The 19,799-nt window shown below is 37.8% G+C and overlaps 1 protein-coding gene across 2 annotated transcripts in view; it reads left to right on the top strand.

Annotated features, from left to right (window-relative positions):
* HECW2 (HECT, C2 and WW domain containing E3 ubiquitin protein ligase 2) overlaps positions 1–18,638 on the top strand; it is a 173,494-nt gene extending 154,856 nt beyond the window's left edge. For both annotated transcript variants that reach the window (XM_074829571.1, XM_074829572.1), the window contains 6 exons: positions 160–289; positions 879–1,025; positions 1,683–1,797; positions 2,566–2,651; positions 3,915–4,027; positions 9,632–18,638. In XM_074829571.1, coding sequence (XP_074685672.1) covers positions 160–289; positions 879–1,025; positions 1,683–1,797; positions 2,566–2,651; positions 3,915–4,027; positions 9,632–9,743 — 703 coding nt within the window. In that variant the 3' untranslated portion in view covers positions 9,744–18,638. The remainder of the gene's footprint in view (positions 1–159; positions 290–878; positions 1,026–1,682; positions 1,798–2,565; positions 2,652–3,914; positions 4,028–9,631) is intronic.
* The last annotated feature ends 1,161 nt before the right edge of the window (positions 18,639–19,799 follow it).

Below are 19,799 nucleotides of genomic sequence, written 5' to 3' on the forward strand. Positions count from 1 at the left end.
ATAAACAGAGATTTGAAGTAATGTCTTCTTTATTCTACTGATTTTTCTCTTGGCTTTCATTCTGAGTCTATTTTTCAGGACTGTCCTATCTGACTTTAGTTACTGAGCACATGCTACTGCCATCATCTGTATTTGTGTGTTTCTTCTTGTTTATGTTAGACTCTGTGACCTGAGTGACCTGGAATATCTTGATGAGGAGTTTCACCAGAGTTTGCAGTGGATGAAAGACAATGATATACATGATATCCTAGATCTCACATTTACTGTAAATGAAGAAGTTTTTGGGCAGGTGTGCGAGATTCTTAATATAATTTCCTTTGTGTATTCTACTGCTAGATAAACATGTATTTGGACAGAAGAATGATTGTCAGTCCATGCTGATTCGAAGTTGTTTTTATAAAATTCTGGTTGATGAAAACAATGTTGAAATCTAAGGAGGAATTATTATTTGTAACTCTTCCAACACGTCTTTCTGGTTAAGGAGATTTTCTGGTCACTATCTGAAATACCAGAATTTTGGATTACTCTGCTGGAGGTAGTTTGAATTTAATCACAGCAGAGTTAGCATTCAAAGGTATTACAATACCTTTGTTATGATATTATTTAGAAGACTTCACTGCTTTAGTTGCTGTAAAGATTGTTTCTTCTTCTCAGCTTATTCTTCATACTAAACATGAAGATTCTTCAGACTAAATGGGATTTTAAATATGATTTCATCCAAAAAAAGATTTGTTGTATGTTCTCTTATTTCCAGTTTGCTAAGGTTAGTCTTGGCTTGTCCGTTTGAGGAATTACTTCAGCTTACGACGTTAAATTATTACAGTTCTTTCTTTTGTCTTTATAATACTGTGTTGTCACTTGGACATTTTTATCCTAAGATCACAGAACGGGAACTAAAGCCAGGAGGTGCCAACATCCCAGTTACTGAAAAGAACAAGAAAGAATACATAGAAAGAATGGTGAAATGGAGAATTGAGAGAGGAGTTGTACAACAAACAGAAAGTCTAGTTCGTGGTTTCTATGAGGTAAAAAAACTCCAAAATGAAATTTACTTTCTTCCTTTATCCTCCCCAAATATTTTGCTCCTCATACACATTTCCCACATACAGAGTCCCAGAAGCAGATACATATGTAATTGGAAGTGCCCTTACAGGTACCTGGGAGCCAGGATTAAAAAAAATGTTATTAGTCATTGAGTTAAACACTATGGTTATGTATCTTCTTTAAACTGGAAAATACTGTTGATCACTGTTTGTATAATTAGCAGTGAATGCTTGCTAAAGTGACCCATCTGTTTCTTCATTGGGCCATTGAGGCTTTTTGTGGGCATGCTGTCCTCAGTGTAACATGGTAGATTGAGTATATTTCAAGGTATTTCTCTCTTACCTGTTTTAACATGGACAATTAAATTGAATGTATTGAACTTAATTTGTCCTGAATTAATTCAATATTATTTGCCAATAAAATTCTCTCCCAGTCACTGTGATCCTCTAATGAAACTGAATGGAACTGCAGTGTAAGAAGTCCATTTATTTGCCTTTAAAAAGAAAAAAACCTTCATTCTTTCCATTAATGAGAGAAATGTTACCTGATAAATGTCTTAGTAGCAGACAAGCCTTTTATAAGGAGACAAAAATCAATAAATGAAGAAATGTTGCTCTGCATTTCATTTCCTTTCACAGGTGGTTGATGCGAGGCTTGTGTCTGTATTTGATGCCAGAGAATTGGAACTGGTTATAGCTGGAACAGCAGAAATTGACTTGAGCGACTGGAGAAATAATACAGAGTATAGAGGAGGTAACATTAATTTTGAATTGTTCACTGACAGTGTTGGGGGGCCTGGTATTATCCAGTTTCGAAGACACTAAAGAACCATCCCATGAGAGACATCTTCAGTATCTTCTGAATTTCTGTGGTTAAGTTTGCGTTAGGAGAAGGTAATTTGTCCGGTTTAGTTTGCTTCATTGCTTCCCCATGCAGCTCTTCCCTTGCTGTTCTTGTCTGGACAGCGTAACAGAGCAGTCTTCTCCTCAGAAAGGACTATGCTCATCTGCGCACTAGTAGAGTACCACCCAGACACGGGAGACAAATGGAAATGGTAATCATTCTTAGTACGATCTACCTCTTTTCCACTCTCAAAGAAGACAAGAAGTTAGAAGTAATCCCAGTGACTGCAGGCTGGCAGCTGAGATAATCTGAGAACAATGGAAGATTTGGGAACTACTTTGAGAGAGGTGGTTGCAGCATCATTTGTAGCTTTAGAGATATAAAAAGCACAGCATTGGAATATTTCAGGAACTGGCATTCCTGTTAATGATTGATTGATTAATGGAAGAAATGCTTGCAAAAGAGATTTCACTCCTTTTTGTTGTAGTAGATTAATTCTCTGCCTTTAAGATTTGCAAGGATTTTAGGAGTATTCTCTCACCTCCTGTCTTCTGCTGCAATTGGATAAGAAATATGGCATTATTGTGACTTAGGGCCGAACTAGAAAAAACTTATTAACTATTCTCACAACCACTTTTGTAGCACCTAAAGGTATAAAGGCTCTTCTTGTTTTAACAGGTTATCATGACAATCACATTGTAATTCGGTGGTTCTGGGCTGCTGTGGAAAGGTTCAACAATGAACAACGACTAAGACTTTTACAGGTAAGGCAACACCTGATCTGTGTAGAAATAGTGTGCATCATTAAAATTAGATGCTAAACTAGTCCCATCCAGGTTTATGACATCCAAAAATGATGGTGGCTAGTGGGAATAACCTGACAATCCTCAGAGACTAACTGTAATAATTTTAAGTGACTGAAGCTCACAGCTATTTTTATAGATTTCTAGGTTAAAAAATACATTTAAGATAAAGTATCTGATGTCAATAATCCTTTACTATTGATTGATTAAAAGTGTATTAAGACTAGGAAAGATAGGAAAACCTGAAAATCAGTGCAATTCCATTTTCACTAAGTCAGCCTGCAGAATTCAGTTGTCCTGCTGATGAAGGACAAAAACCTCTCAACAGAGGAATACATGTGGGTTTACTACTGAGTTAAATTTTTTAAATTCAGGTTACATCCATCATATCTGTAAAGAAACAGACAAACCCCTCACCCCAAACCATACCTCGTTCTTGAGCTATTATGAAATCACTGTTTTTAACAATTCAGAATTTGCATCTGATCATTGCATTACCTATACGAGTATGATGAAGGATTTTCTTTCTTTATCTGTTTAAGTACAAAGCAGTGTGGGACATCTCATTTGATGGAGAGCCAGAGATGTCTGCTTATATGTTGCTATCACATCTGTTAGTCAAAAGTTTTTATCATATCCCCATCATTAAAAATTAAGTATCCTCTGATCTGTCAAAAACCATGTTTGATCTGTTCATGACAGGTTATAACTAAATCTGCTCAGCAGGATGTCATTTCAGCAAATGTCAGTGGACATTCTACCTAACCTTCAGAATTTAGTCCTTTTCTTATAGTATTTAATAATGGATTATAAAGATACTGAAATCCACATAGCCAAAAAGGCATAACATGAAGCCTTTATCATACATTATTACTTTTTTATTAGTTCCTCTTAATGCAGAATAAAGACATTAGGGAAAAACCCACTTAGGCCTAAGTTTAAGTAACTTGATATTAATAATGCTTTATTCTACAGTATTTATGTAGCATAATTATGCTTTCAAAGAGAAACCTTTGAAGGAAATTAATCTGATAAATTGTCCATTCTAGAGCCCTATCAGGAAACGGTCTGGTTTCCCTTATCCTCCATTTAAAGTAGCATTTACCACTCGTGCCTCACAAATCTCCTTATTTTTGGACTTCAGGGGGTATGCTGATATAAATAAATTTCTAACCTGCACCATCTGTGTATCCAGTATCCGTGATGTTTTGTTTGCACTGGCAGTTTGTTACAGGCACGTCCAGCATACCTTATGAAGGATTTGCCTCTCTGCGGGGGAGCAATGGTCCAAGAAGGTTCTGCGTAGAGAAGTGGGGGAAGATCACTGCTCTTCCAAGGTACAACTGTGTGTGTATTAATGCTACAGATACTTTTGAATATCAGTTATCGGGATAACAGATAAGCTGTTTGAGAAACATAAACAAATTTTAACTGAATATGCAAATATATTGTACCTTACATGAAAATTTCCTTCCCCATTGTTCCAGTGTCTAATGCATCCGTTTTTCTTTGAACTCAATTTTGTTCTCATAAGATGGTCAAGGCAGTGTAACTGTGGCTGACATCCAAATTGTAATGCTTTTTTTATGGAAAATTATATTAGAATGATAACTACTTCTGAATTTGATTTTGTTATATTTGATTAAATGTACAAGTATTTACTTACTGAACATGCAGTTCATCACTTAGGAGCAAAAACTAATATGAATTAAAATTAAATAGCACTTGTGACTGCATCTGAAGCTAGTATCAGACTTTTTGCATTAGAAACACACAGTTTAGTGGTGTAATTTTTATGCTCTGATGTCAAGAGTGTTAACAAATATGGAAGAGGCAAGTTATGAACTGAAGAAGGGGTGTATTTTGAGGAGGGGGTCATTTGACTTAAGAGGCAGCACAGGGACAAGAGAAGGTGGAGACTTCCAAGAGAACAAGTAGGGTCAATTGAAATATGTGAAGATAGTAAAAAATCAGTATGAGAGTCCAAGACATGAAACAAGGAGTTGAGTTGTACAAGCCCTTGCAGACAAGAGGCAGCATTTAAATTGGGTGATGGCAGGTTTGGAGGAGTAAGATGAGAAGGTTTAAAAAAAACCCAAAGTTGCTTTTGTAAATTCTCCATTTTGTAAAGACAGGGAAAAGAGTTGTTTTCAAAGGACCATGGTAACAATACCAGGGCTAGATTAGTAACATAGGAGTGATGCAAGAAACATCTAGCATGGACACTTCATTGACAAAAAATGACAGGTTTTGGTTCTATATTGTGATCAGGCTGATTTCCTTTCATCCAGTTCTATAATTCTGTAGCCTCTAGAATGGGTTAACAGTGGTTAGACACAGATTAGTGTGCAGAGTGTGGGTGAACTAACTCTAATCAGATCTCAGCTTTAATATGCTGCTTATAGCCTGTGGTGGTAGCTTTGGGCTGGGCTGATACATGGAGGAAATTCAACCCTAATCCGAGCCCATTCCTCATAAACAAGATTCCTCAGGAATAACTTGCATTCAGAGTCTCTTTTTAGACCCAAGGTGGCTGTCAGACACACAGAGAGTTTCTCTGACCAAAAACCCTTAGCTTTTTCCTCCAGTGTAAAGTCAGAGGCAGAGACGTCTCTTGGGTTGGCACCTGCCTGCAGGCTGCCGTTTGAACTGCACTGAGAAAGTCAAAGACTAAGAAGTGGCACTGTGAAATCCGCAGGTACAGCAGGTGGCCTTTAAACAAAGCCATCTTTCCAGTTTACAGTACAAATGAGAGCCAGGCAACTGAGGATTAAAAAAAGATAAGCAAGTCCTGGAAATTGCTATTTCAAATCAAATACTCTAATGTCTTTTGGGGGCCTAGTAATACCTTCTAGCCTGGTAAGTCTACTTTATAGCTTGTTTATGATTGATGTATGGACTAGCTTTCATTCTGTTTAAAGAGAAAAAGCTTTGATTTTTTTTAAAATTAATTTCTGACCTCAAAATACAAGATTTTATTGTGAGCTTAAGTAAGAAAAGAGATTGTGAGAGTTTTTCCATATATTCCCTAATACTGGAATTCCTGGTGCTAACAAGCACAGCTTGCAGCATGGAAAAGATCAGGACATGCCAGAACAGGATGCTCACAATTTCCTCTGAAAAGGTTACGCAGAGCCCTGGTTGTAATAAACTGCAGAGTAAAACTGCTTCCTGTAGTGCAACATGGAGAAATGTGTTGAGAATCTTTGCTACCGTAGGGTGTTCAGCAAGTGGAGAGGAAATGCCAACTCTTCACGTTTAGGAGAATGTATCATGCCCTTGAAATTTCATTTATGATTCCCTTGGTTAGGAAACATTTGACTTTTCTCTCTGTGGATAGTTTTAACATACAAGTGTGAGAATTAACATAAACCAATAACACACTTGTTTTGTTAAAATCAAAGCAACTGACAACTATGACAACTACAGTTGTCATGAGCTGGCAATTCCTGGCATTCATACATGGGAAACCTTGATCTTGTAAAAAATAAATGATCTTCTGTGTTTGTGCTTAAATGGGATAAGCCCTGAGCAGAAAGCAGTATTTGCATTTTTATATATCTAGTTCCTGCATGCGGTGTAGCTTCAGCCTGCGTCTCAGCAGCTTCAAAGGCTTACTGTGCAAACGCCAAGTAGTACTGGCTTGGAGGTAAGGCATCGTTAACAACGACCCCGAGTAGCAAACTTTCAAAAGGTTTCCAAACAAGCCCTGCATGTGTAAACACATTGCTGGATCTGCTGAGTATGCTGCCCTAGGACTCTGTGACTCTTACTGATTTTCAGATAACTAAAGCATTTGTGTTAAGGCACCATCCCTTTTGATTCCAGTGAGAGCGCTTGTGAAGTTCAATAATACTTAGTGTGAGGGTGGCAAAAGCTAGGACTCAACTTGTCAGTGGACTTTATGTTTCTTCCTGTTTCTAAAAAAACTATTGCACTGTTGAAAATATAAGAATACCCGTCCCTATCTCTTCTTCCTGATTTTGAGACACAGAAGGCAACTAATTTAGTTAGGTATGTGAGTGCAGTCTAAGCAACTGTGAATATAAACACAAAAGTATTCACTAGATGTTTACCTAGTTCCCACTGTTCTGAATGCTGTGTAGTCAGTTCTGCTGAATCAAAATAGTGAGATTTCTGTGAAGCGCATGTCAGGTTGCCTAGCTTGTATCACTGTCTTTTACACTAATAAATCAGTAGCATGTGAAAGGCCCCAAAAAGATTGTTTATTACAGGTTTAGCTTAACTATGGCTATCCCTGACGCCACCTCTACTTCCTTCTTTTGCACTGTGCTTTAGATTACACTAAATCAGCAGAAGGACTGTTACTCTTTCAATTTACTTACATGCTGAGAAATTGGTTCTGGGTTCATTACTGTACGTTATTTATACATATATGTGGTGATTTGCATGCAAATAATATTTATGTCTACTGCTGGATTTTAACCCTAAGTCACTCTATTTTACTACTGTAATCAAGATGAATGGGAGATTAATTGGGTATCTAGACTACAGGAACCAAGATGGTTTTCCATGTTGTCATAAAATGTGAGTCCAGGAAGATGAACAGTTAGTGCCCACATGGTTTGAAATGTTGGAATGGGAAAATAGTGTCCAGAGGAAAAAAAATCCTTTCTTCTCAAAGACTTACAAAGTTGCTTACTGGGGTGAGGAAAGCGTGCATTCCCTCAGAAGACAAAGATCTTAAGTTTTTGTCTTTTTTAATGACTTGGTTTTCCAAAGTAGGTGATTGCATTTTCAAAATTGCCCTCAAAATTAAGATAAAACTCAGTTCTCTTAATAAATGTAAACAACATGCCAGCTTACTATTAAACCAGTTTGTAATGAACCCCTTGCTAATTATATACTACGTCTTTTATAATTTGTGGTTTTACAGCCCACACAGCATGATCCATAGTTCTAATGAGTGGCTGTCAGCCCCATGCAACAGAAGCATGTGGTTAGACTGTGAATTGTCTAAGACACTTCCACACTCTACCCCGAACTTAAGGGATCACTGAGTTCCAGTTGCCCATTTGCTGCTGGGTCCAAATCAGTCTTTCTCTTCAAAAGGGAAATTTTTATTTTTATTTTTTGTAAAGTACTCTGCAGGAAATGCAATACTTTATATGACAGATATTACTTTGTAAGGTTTTTGGAAAGGCAAACAAGGAGTACAAAGAAAGCTTCCTCCAGGAACCTTAGAGGGATGGCTGGGTGGAGAAAGTTTACCAGGCCCCTGGAATACAGGGTGGGGAAATGCCCTCTCTACTACATAACATGTACTAGCAGTGTACTTCTAAGCGTACTATATTTAGGGAGGGTGCAAAATTCAGTGTTTTAAGTGATTGCATATTTGATGTTTGGACTGTGTTTATAATAATAATAATGTGACCTTCTGTACTCTGTATACATTTCTTCAGCCTGATATTTTTATGACACTATAAGGCTGTAACTAAGTGTTTCAGCTTCAATGGGGGTTTGTAATGGACTCTTCTGTTTTTAATGAACGAGATTAACCCACTTCACTTCATGTTCCATCCACGTAGTTAGGAGCTGAGAGCCACTTAAGATGGCAGTTAATGAATTTGCTCACATGAAAGGCAGCACTTTCTGGCTCAGAGAAACCTCAGTACAGGTCTCTTGTAGACACTCAGATTTCTGGGAGTGGTTAGGTTAAATGAGGAGGTGCATTTGCTGCGAGGAGGGAGCTTGTTCAGTCCTTCCATTGACATTATTTACATGTGATACAGATCATACTGATGAAGGGCAGGTCACTGCAGGAAAAGTTTGTTTTTCAGCTGGATTGTATTTAAATAACCCTGTGATGTGTTTTATTGCAAAAGAATAAAGTATTTGTAAACAGAGACCTGCCAAAATACAAAAAGGTTTTCATCTTCTAAAATCAGTCTAAAGTGAGGCTTTGGTGCAAAGCTTCAGAGCGGAAAAGGTGCCTCCTCCAGCTTCTCTTCGCGTCATTTCTTCCTCAAGAAGCCATCATCACATCAATAGTTACGTTATCTATTTCACTAGCACAGACTTATCCACTATAGTGTTTTAGAAAGTATTACACTTCACCTGCTGTGAGGTCAGACAATGATATCCATTATTCTACTAAGAGAAGAAACCTTTAATATCTCCCTTTTTGTTCCCTGGAAAAGGTTTTGAGAGTCAGTGCCAAGTGTGTCAAAAAACTGAGGTAGATGGACTTTGGAAACTGAGAAATAAACCACGTGGTTGTCCTCTTAAGAAAGCAGGGTGGTATGCTAGAGGTACATGCATAGTTTTGTGTAATTATGAAAAGTATTATTCTAAAGGTCGTTGGCTTGCAGGGACAGATATGTACATAGTGTAAATCAGCACAAGCAGTAACTTCCCAAGAACGCCATCCATATGCCAAGGAAATGTAGAAGGAAGAGCATCTAAATTTGGCTGTCCTTTACTACTGTGGAATTGTTTCCTATATATCTAGAGTATTTTTTTTATTTCATCAAATCTAATATCTTATGCATATTCAGTGTACTGAAACATCTTGTTTATGATTACAAACACAGTATTTGAGTATCATCAGTACAGAAAAAAATACTACCTTTCAGAAGATACATTTAAAACCAAGATTTCAGAACAGACTATTTGAATTGTATCATGCTATATCATTCTTTTCTTATGCATATTTAATGGATAAAATTTATTCCATGCCTTTTGGGCTGTCAGTGTGTTTCTAAAGACCTTCATGAATGCTTCTTACTGGCTTATTTTAATTAGAAGAAAGTAGATTAGACATCACTACCTGTTCAGTTGGAAAACATAATTTGACAGAACAAAGTCTTCTGAAAGAATACTATCTGCCCATCTCTACGCAAGCACATACCAGTCTGTGCGTTCTCTTTGAACTTTTAACATAATGTACTTCTTCATCTCCTTTTTTTTCCCCCCCTCAGGGCTCACACTTGTTTCAATCGTCTGGACCTTCCCCCTTACCCATCATTCTCTATGTTATATGAAAAACTGTTGACAGCCGTTGAAGAGACAAGTACTTTTGGACTTGAGTGATACACAAACCACAGTGCCCAGCTCATTGGACTTTTGTGGATCTGTCTTCTCAAGGAATGAACGAACATTTGTATTGGATTTCCTGGAGGAAAATAATTTCACAGTGCAATTCAAATAATGAGGTTCCATGAAAGAGCTTATGAAGCAATTAAAAAGCATTGTGGTAGTGACTGTAGAGAATTCTGCGAAAGTAGAGTGTGCCTGATGTGCAGGGAAAACCAAGTCTTGCAATTCATGGTTTTTCAGGATGGCCAAACTTCTTAAGTTTATGTTCTGAGCAAACAAGAAACATGATCCCATGTTGTGATCAACCTGGCTACTGCAAAACTGACATGTACCCAAAAACTGGATTTCATCAAAGTTGTTGAATAGAAAATTCAATCAAAATGTGAAATCATTCAGGCCCTTACCTACCCAGTAAATTATTAAAAAAGCATACAATTGATTTTTTTTAATTAATGAAGGTACATTACTTTATGCCATATGTTATAATAGCATATCCAGTACTTGCTTTACCTAAGACTACGAGTGCCTGCATGGTGTGCACCATAGAGCTCAAGTTCCTGGGGCAGAAGTGAATTGGAAGGAAAGTCAGCAGAAAAGGATGTAACAACAGTGGCTTGCATTAAGGAGGTTTGTGGAAATGTGTTTGCCAGTGGTGTGTATGACAAAAGATGAGCTGTTATAATGAACTTAATAACCTAATAAGACTGATTTTATGCTTTATCCTGCATGGAAACTATTTTAAGAAGAAACTAGCAATTTATCACAGCATATCAGGAAAAAACCCTAACACAGTGACTTCTGTTTATTTTTATAGGTTCATTATATTATGTTTCTTAGAGTGTAAACAGGAAACAAGCAAACTAAAACGCTATTTCTGTTTTTGTCACTTTCCATGCTTGAACTGACATTCTGCTAGTGTTTATTCTTTAAGCACTCTCAAGGGAAAAAAATGCCTTTTATTTTTATAAGACTAAAAAACTCCCAAAAATATTTTGCACTGAATGTACCAAAGTTGAAGGGACATTATGATCTGACTGATAGCAAACTGCATCACTGTCAAGTATCTATAAAAATGCTTAGGAACCAGGCTTTTTTCACAGTGCCATGTCTATAGATATCAGGACTGTGCACATAAGTAATAATTTTATAATACTATATGTGATATTGTAATATGCATTTATTTTAAATGCATCTGGGTCATTTTTCATGCATTGGATAACTTAATGCAGTGGAGTTTAATACAGATATTTCATATTCTCCCCACAACTTTTTATTTGTACAGCATCATAAAAACTAGCTCATTTGGAAACCCCTGAGTAACCTACTTTAAGATGAACCACTGGTCATAATGCCACAGTCCCATATCAGTGAACACCTACAAGATATAAACTGTTCATAGTGTCTAAGCTTGCATTTTCACAGATAAATAGTTTTCTTATCAAATGTTATTTGAAAGAGGTTTTATGGCATATCAAACGCTGCATGGACACCAATTTCTTTATGCTTAATTTTGCTGAAATACACGAGGCTTGCTCGCATCTATTTTTGGTACTTTCCTCCAGATGGTCTTGTGGAACACTTGTGCAGCGCACCGTTTCTTGTACAGCTGCTGTCATGCAGTGCATCCACCACATTTTAAAATTCCAGGAATTTGCACTTGGATACTGGATGACAAGAACATGAATCTATCTTTGCGCTAGCTCTCTTGATAGTGCTGAAGCACAGCAAGCCCTGTTCTGTGGGAAAAGTGGCTTCTGAGGTAACGTTCTTACTTTGGAGAGTCTTGAAAGGGCATCTCAGGGAGGTATCCTGCTTGTTCTTGTGGGAGTTTTTTCCAACGGAGCTGAACGCCTGTGGAGATGTCATCAGTAAAGACTGCCGCTCCACCTGCCAAGTCAGAAGGCAGGTGCAGCTGTGGTGGTGCCAGCAGCAAAGACTGAGAAAACCCTTCAGGCTTACTGAGAAAATGTTACCTGTGCAAAGGAAACCCCACTTCCAAAATCACAGTGAAAGCATTCTTTTACTTCAGGAACGACTGAGCTTCTGCATGACATCTGGGACTCGCTTAAGTAACATAGGTTTTCTTACACTACTTCTGGCTAGTATGAGGTAGCAAAGAAAAATCCAAACATGTCACCCTATTTTTACACATATATTTATCAGTCTTTGCTAAGATTGCATGTCACAGGTGCTAATGCACATCTTTTTTCAGAACACGATTGAGCAGTAGGCAAACTGACTTTTCATCAGGTCACTCCAGCATGGCTCATGTTTCATGTGATCCATTCACTGAGTAGCTAAAACTCCAGCACTCGAAGCAGAAGGCAACTTCTGATTGGTTGAAGGACTGCAGAATTTTGATTTTACAATACTGTGTTATTCTGTGGTCTAAAAAGGAGATTTCCCAGGTGGAAACTGTGTCTACAAGTTTTGAACCAGAAACTCTTTGGAATGAAAAGTTTAAATATTTGGCACAAAGTAAGTTTATACTAGTCTGCCTTTTAAGTTATGCTTTTGTACAAAACTAAGACAATAAATGCATCTTCTCAATTTTTATTTAAATATATCTACTGCAGAGATTTGTTCTGTATTTATGCATGTAAAAATAGTTGAAATTAGTCATGATGATTCAGTATTCTGTAAAGATGTGACAGAGTCACCAGTGGGGCAGCTGTCAGTTAAAAAAAAGATAAATAAAAAAAAATCCAGTATCCTTGTAGCGTTAAGACCAAGAGAGATTGAGAAGCTGCTGCTTCCTCCTTTGCTGCCAACATCACCTGGGGGAATCTAGAAAAATGCTATTTGAAAGTGATGAGTTAGCTGCACAGATATGGCTGCTGGCGGTGCCTCAAGCACATGGCTGGCTCTTTGTGATCGTATAGGCAATGCTGCTGCTCTGAAGAGGCTACCAGGGAGGGAGCATAAGAAAGGAAGCCTGAGCTTTCTCAAATAATCACGTCTCCTGGCTACTGCTTGGAATATTCTCCCTTTGGTGTGGGAAGCCATTCCCGTTAAACGTGTCGTAAGTGAAAGCCAACTTTCATGTCCTGCAGATGACTGCAAAAGGCGACCATGGTGCTTTTGCTTATGATGTGCTGTGGCAGGCACAAGGGCCTGGACAGAGAAAGACTGAGAAGCCTTTCTGAAAGCCCTGTATCTCCTCAGAGCTCTTCCAGATGGTGCTAAGGAGCTTTGCATTCAGGGAGGAAAAAAAATGCCAGTCAACTTGAAGTAGACAAAAAGATTCCTTTCAGCTACAGTGTGATGACAGCTCACATGAATTCAGCCTGCAGCATCTCCATCAGACAGAGTCTGGTTGAGGAGGTCCCCACAAGAGTTGAAGTGAGGCGCCCATGTTTCCTGCTCTGCTGGGAAGCAGAGCCATGCATTGCTAGCCAAAAAGCAACTAGCAGGTCCCACAGCCCACCCGGCACCTGCGAGCGGCCTCTGTCCCTGGTGCCCCAGGGCCACCTCTTCCCATGTCCCAGCATCCCAGCCATGCTTTGCTCACCTGGTGCTGCTAGCAGTCAGTTTAACCATCACACTCCTAAATACAGCAGAAAAGCTTGTTATCAATGACATTACACAATGTGGCACCTCCTGTAGCAAGCAGTTACTCATTCAAAATCTGCAAGCCGGCAGCAGCATTTTCGCCCACCTGCTACCTCTGTCACACCATCAGCAGCACCTTGCAGGGCAACACAGGAAAGCCTCCTTTTGATCCAAAATAAAATCCAATCCTGCTGACCAGAAGCAAACCTTTTCCCTCACCCCCCACTTGCTCTCTTTCCTTAGTATTCATCAGATAACTGCCTTTTTTGCTTTTAAACATAATTCTCATTATCCTTGTAGTGAACCTACCATAAAAAGGTGTTAATATGGCTTAGAGATCATCTAGGGTGAAATCCATCTGCATACGCAGGCCTGCTGGGCACCACGTACACTCCACGTTGAAGCAGTTAACCTTGGGTCATACAGGGTATGGTAAATATATGTAATCTTTGGGGAAACTGAAAATCTAGGCAGCAGCATGCTGGCAGGACATCAGACGAAGTTTCTGGCATGAGTTAAACAGGCCGAGAACCGGACTGGTAGTTTGCTCAGTTTAAAATCATAGCAAAGAAAAGAGGGTTGTGGTTTCTTATGTATTTTTAATCCTTTAAAAAGTTTTTTTTTTAAAAAAAGATTCCTTATGAAGCATTTGTAATGATATCATCTGATTGCTGAATGTAATCTCAGCAGTATTAACTGCAGATGTTTACTGAATTTCTGCAGTGGTAGCTGCAGAGGTTTATGGAGATACTTGCAAGCCCACTGTCTCTGGACTGAGGGAATTCCTCGTCACAAAAGGGGAATCAGCGGCAGCTGTGTTTGAATAGCCAGTATAAGTTCATTTCCCATAGCATAAAGCAAGTAGTTCTTTTCAGCGAATGAAACTTGTTTGTATTAAATTATACTGATTGTTACATTTTTCTTGCCCTTGTTTTTATGTGGAGGGGTAATTTATTCCTGTTAGCACTAATGGGAATTAAAAGTTTGGTCTCCAGTTATAAGGTTACAGACTTAGCTTAACGTTAACCTTATAGTATGAATACTCAACCATCACTGCTGTTTCTCCTTCTCATCCTTTCCTCCCTGGGCAAGCAAATTGAACTCCAAGCAAAACTTAAGAATAATTACACAAACCTGGCTTCTTACACTGTTTGCATTTTGGCTCAATTATGCTGTACAAAAAGGAACTGCAGAAATGTTATGGTTTGACTAGCTCACCCACTGCAAGTGAAAAATCCTTTACAACCACAGTGGCTGCTGTTGGACTAGTCTTAACTTTTCACCTAAATATTTTACAATAAAAAAGGGGTTAGGATGTTGAATCTGAAATTGCTTGTTTGCGGAAAAATAAATATGCATTAGGTAAATAGTAGGGGAAAAGAAGGACTTTATTGTAAAGCCAGTAAGGCTAAAAGCCTTTTTACAACCCGTTTTTGTTAGCAGTATGCAAAATTATAAAGCTGACCATATAAACATACAGTTTTTACAGTGTGTGTTGGTTTATGTTTTGCATCTCTTTCAAATACATCACAAGCTTCTGTTCAGTTTCAGACTGACTAGTTTCACCACTAGACTACTACTGTTTAGAATGTTCATTCTATGGAAAGCTTTACTGAAACATTTCTAGTATTTTCTGTAAGTAATTTTATTGTAAAGGAAGGTATTGTTCAGGTTGAGACTTCATTTAGGTCTCTACTTCATAAGCTTTGCTCAGCGCCATGTTATGCCTTAGGTATTTTAAGGTTAACTCATGGTTAATTTGAGAGTTCTACTGAGTATCAATGATGACATAATGACCTTCTGGTCACTGCTTAGAAAGGCTCCTTCTGACTGTAGGTAAAAGGCCGACAGTGAAGGACTCCTCTGGAATGGTTACAATCCATCGTACTATCTGCATGTATTCAAAATACAATTAAAATACCTCCTGAGGACTGTGTGAAATAATTACTACACTTATTGATTAGCCCCCTTCTAAATCATTAATTGGAATTTTGAACTATTTCCTTTATGTACCCAATGCAGTCAGATTACATTGCAGAATAATAATAATAATAATTTAACTACAGATGTATTCTGGCAGATCTCTTGAAGTTATGGTGAATGTGAAAGGGAGCTGAGCTATGCTTCTTTCAGTCCTTCTTCCCTTTAAAAGACTTCTGAATGATAAAAATTGTATTTTGTTTTTCAATTGTTTCTTTTTTAGAACTTTCAGAAATTACTCACTCAGCCCCTACTAGAAGAAAACTGTTTTACTTAGAGGGCTTTTGCTAAGCACTCAGGAGGTATGTTCCACTAATTTAACATAATTTTGTGCTGACATCAATGTAATCAGCTTTCAGATGTATAGACCTACAAAACTTCACAGGACTTTGGTCTCCCTTGTTCTGGGCTGCCTTCCAAAGGCTGGCTGTCCTCTCCCTTTTAATTGCACATAATCCTACAATCACCCAGAGACAGTTGCTGACCACCTACACTGACTGTAGCTATAGTATCAGAGGAAGATTTTGGATTTGTTTATTTTTTCATCAAGAATTAAACCAATCTCCTTTGTAACAAAAGCAACTCCCTTCAGTCCTGAGAGATGATAGGATCCCTGTTACTCTGACATCTGGATTGTGAGCAGTTTAAGAAAAAGTCATGAAAGTTTTTTGGAAAACAGTTGATTAGGTATCCAAGGGCAAAATGTCCTTTGATTTTGGTTTTGCAAAATTAATAATGAAGTAGAGGATTTTTCTTGCAATGTTTTCTATTGCCAGAATTTCTGAGCCCCCATAGGCTGCTACAGGCTGTTGGCTGAAAAGGGTGAGTAGCTCTTACAGTGAGGCAGGTGAGTGCTGATCCAGAAATCACAACAGCACGTGATTTATTACCTTAGTGAGGACTGTACCTTCCACAGATGAGGCTTTGTCATGCAGTCCTTGAACTGGTTTCTTCCAAAAGCTCATTCCTATCTGCATTGCTTGCTAATTGCAATGCAAGCAGCTCCTGACATACTCCATGGGCTATTCAGCATCTCTCATTTGAAATGAGAATTACAGTTTTTATAGGTAGAAATACTCATCTAGCAGTATAAATCAGGTCAATAAAAGAACATTTTGCTGAGACATCATATTTGATTGCCATGCTGACTGCAGTCAGACATTGGAGCTGAGTAATTTTAAAATAGATTAGTGTATGAATAAGCAAATAAATCTCTGAAGCCTCATAAATAATGCTAAGGAAGGAATGTAATTGTAGGTGCTGTAATGATAAGATATGGCAGTTCCACACAGCACATCGAGCATACAAAATGCAGCCATGGCACAGTGCTAGACTGAAGACAAGACTGAAAGAGTAGGGACAGAAAAAGGACTACACCTTGCAAAGAGGGAGCAGGACAGTGAGCTGTGCTGACTACAGGGTATACAAAAGGGGATACTTTTTGCTTGAAAATTAGGCTGTGATAATGTACCCAGGAAAAATTACTATTCATCCTGAAATACAGTGGTGTTACTGCAACTGCAAGCCATATTTTACCTAATTATTAGGTTTTGAAAATCTGAAGTACACAATCAGAAAACTTACTTCTGTGTTGTTTTTTCTTGTTTTATTGGTTTTGTGTAGTTTGGGTTTTTTTTATTTGGACTACTCTCAGGAAAATGAAGGCTTCTAAATAGAATAACGGTGGTGTCTGGAAGTTCTGTTTACTCTTACTGTTTGTACAAATAATTATTGTGTTTATTACTAGCTGCATTTGGCAAGAGAAATAGCATCTGATAAGTTAAATCATCACTACCAAAGGTGACTTTCATTTTAAATGTGATGGGCGAAATCCCTAACATTTAAGATGTGAGAAAATGATTATTTTTTTTTTAGATGGTTGTGGTTTGTGTTATGTCTGTGTAAGAACCATGAATTTTCACAAAGAGAGGGATTGATACAACGTTTCTAAACCTTATTTAAGATAATTAAAATATTCTCAATGATCTAGTTAGCTTTGGCCAAGCTGATGCAAGTCTTGACTCCATTCACACTGTAAAGACATTATCAGAAAAAATACTGTGTAAGACGGTAGGAAGATTTCAGGATCTGGTTCTCTACCTAAAAGCTGACCCAGTTCTTTACCTGAAGACCAAGACTGTTGGTTAAGTCAGTATAAAAGAATAATTCCTTCCAAGTTTTCTTCTTCAACAGGGTAACTGAGGTGATAAGAGTCTTATATAAACTTTTAAGTCCTAAATGAGAAGACAACTAGTATGTTGGACCATAATGGTTCAATCGTTCCATATAGCAGGACATTTTTCTGCAATGAGTCAGCAACACTCAGGAGACTGCTGTTTATTATCAGCATTGCAGGGAGGAAGAAGAATTACAATAATATTAAGTACATAAATCATAGCAGGATGCTTTTTCTTTGTACTTTTTCCTTGGAACGACATAGCCTTGAGGGCATCCATGAATCCTGATCAGCAAGGCTGCTTTTTGTATAAGTGACTGAACATTTGTACTTGTAAGGGCTGGCACAGTATGGAAGGGGAAAACTTTAGAGAAGAAGAAGGTATGAGGGATATGGTGTAGAATACTGGTACTCCCAAGTTGATATTCTTGCCCTTGATAGGCTACAGTTTGGGTTATTCAGCATGTTTGAAAGCGCATATAGTTTTACAAGTTTTTGTAGTGGGGATGCAGGCATCCAGAATCTAACAGGTATATAGGTGCATCTCCCTCATTTTTGACAGTTACTTGATATAATTTTATACCAAGTTCTTTGTTTTTAAAGAATTTCAGGCACTGAGAATACAGAGTGCATATTTATTTCTAAGCTTTAAGTAGAACACGTGTATTTTTTAATCCTTTCCATACTTTTCAGTTAAGTGTTCACAAGACTGTATATCAAATACAATACCAAGTTTTTCTATCTTTCTACAAGCAATTTAAGTTTCATCTGAATTTGGTATATGTCTTTCACAAAACACTAAATGGGGAATATGTGCTTCAAGCATTAAGATGGTGTATGTCCTCTTCTCCATTTACATGGCATTACATTTCACTTTTTTTTTTCTTTGAGGCAGAGAGAGCAGATACGAAATGTGTTGAGTGTGTTCCAGGGGCACACAATGTGTTTCGTTGTGCCTGGCTTCAAGGAATGTACTATAATGTTTGACTGCTCACAGTTTTACATAATTATCTACTCAGTTGAATACATGACTGTTGTGTTGGATTTCCTGTTACTCAAAAACATTTGGGGAAAAGATTTTTCTGTGTATAATTTTATTTTCATACTGATCTCTATTTTGTTTAAGACCATGTTTCATCATGAAATCACTTAATTAAAATAAATCTTCTTACAAAATCCACTTTGGAAATCCACTCTTTTATTGTGCCTCTTATTATATCATAAAATCATATTTTAAATGAGTTCCTCTCATCTCTAGATCATTCTATGTCCTTTGCAGTATTTTAAAACCTTTAGAAAAAACCACAAGATACTCCTTCTTATATCACCTTTTCTAAGTGACTTCTGGTGGCCTATGGAGTCTGGCATGTTACAAATCATGATTCTGGAAGTGGAGAAAGTAAGAATTCTGCAGCCATATGCAACATAATTTGAACAAGAACTACGTATGAAACAAAAACGATGATAGATTAAATGAACAAAGCACTAGATACTACAATCAACATGTTGGAGAGGCCCAGGCTTTGCGTAAGAGTCTCTGCTTTTGAATGGGGTATCAGAACGGGCAGCGACATACTTTACAACAGTGGCTGTAACACAGAAAAGCACTGTATTGTCACAGGGAAGTATCTTCAGGGAAAAATACATTTTTCTGTCTTTAATGAAAGTCAGTGGTCCCTGCCAAAGATTTCCTTCTACTTTTGTAACAGATAATGCTAGTTCCAGTAAGAGATAATGGTCTTTATTCAGCACTTAGGCAAGGTGTTCTCCCCACCAAGACATAGTCCAAGGAGACCTTTGCTCTAGAAGGGTTAAATGGCAAGTTGTCACTTCTGTGTGTTACATAAACTCTCTGTAGAATCTAATATTGAAGTGATGTGTTAAAACTTCTTCTAGAAAGTAATTTTGAGTTATCTTGCTGCTACCAGAAATGCAATGCAAGCTAACCTAAATCATTGAAGGGGAGCTGCTGTAAGAAGAGAAGAGGCTTTGAGACAAGTCCTTTCAGACTCTGTTCTCTCTTGCTGTTCTTGATGTTAGACTCATAAGACATTTTCATCCAGATCACTGATAACTGATGCTATGTATTGAGCAATTGCTCATTTTTCTCTCAGTATAAAGACTGCGATTTGTATGAAGCTTGTGCTGGGTGACACTGAGGCAATTGTGGTAAGCAGTGACTGCCCATTGCATTGAGGATTGCCTTTGTTACTTATTTCCCGTGTGTGAAGGTGGTGGGATTCCTGCAGAGATTTTGGCATGGGTAAAAAAAAGATTTTTTTTTTAAGTGACCTACCTGTATTAAATAAAAACATGATATTTCTTTTTGGATGAGGGGGATA

The sequence above is a fragment of the Strix aluco genome, chromosome 6 (assembly GCF_031877795.1).
Source record: "Strix aluco isolate bStrAlu1 chromosome 6, bStrAlu1.hap1, whole genome shotgun sequence".
Classification (NCBI taxonomy): Eukaryota; Metazoa; Chordata; class Aves; order Strigiformes; family Strigidae; genus Strix; species Strix aluco.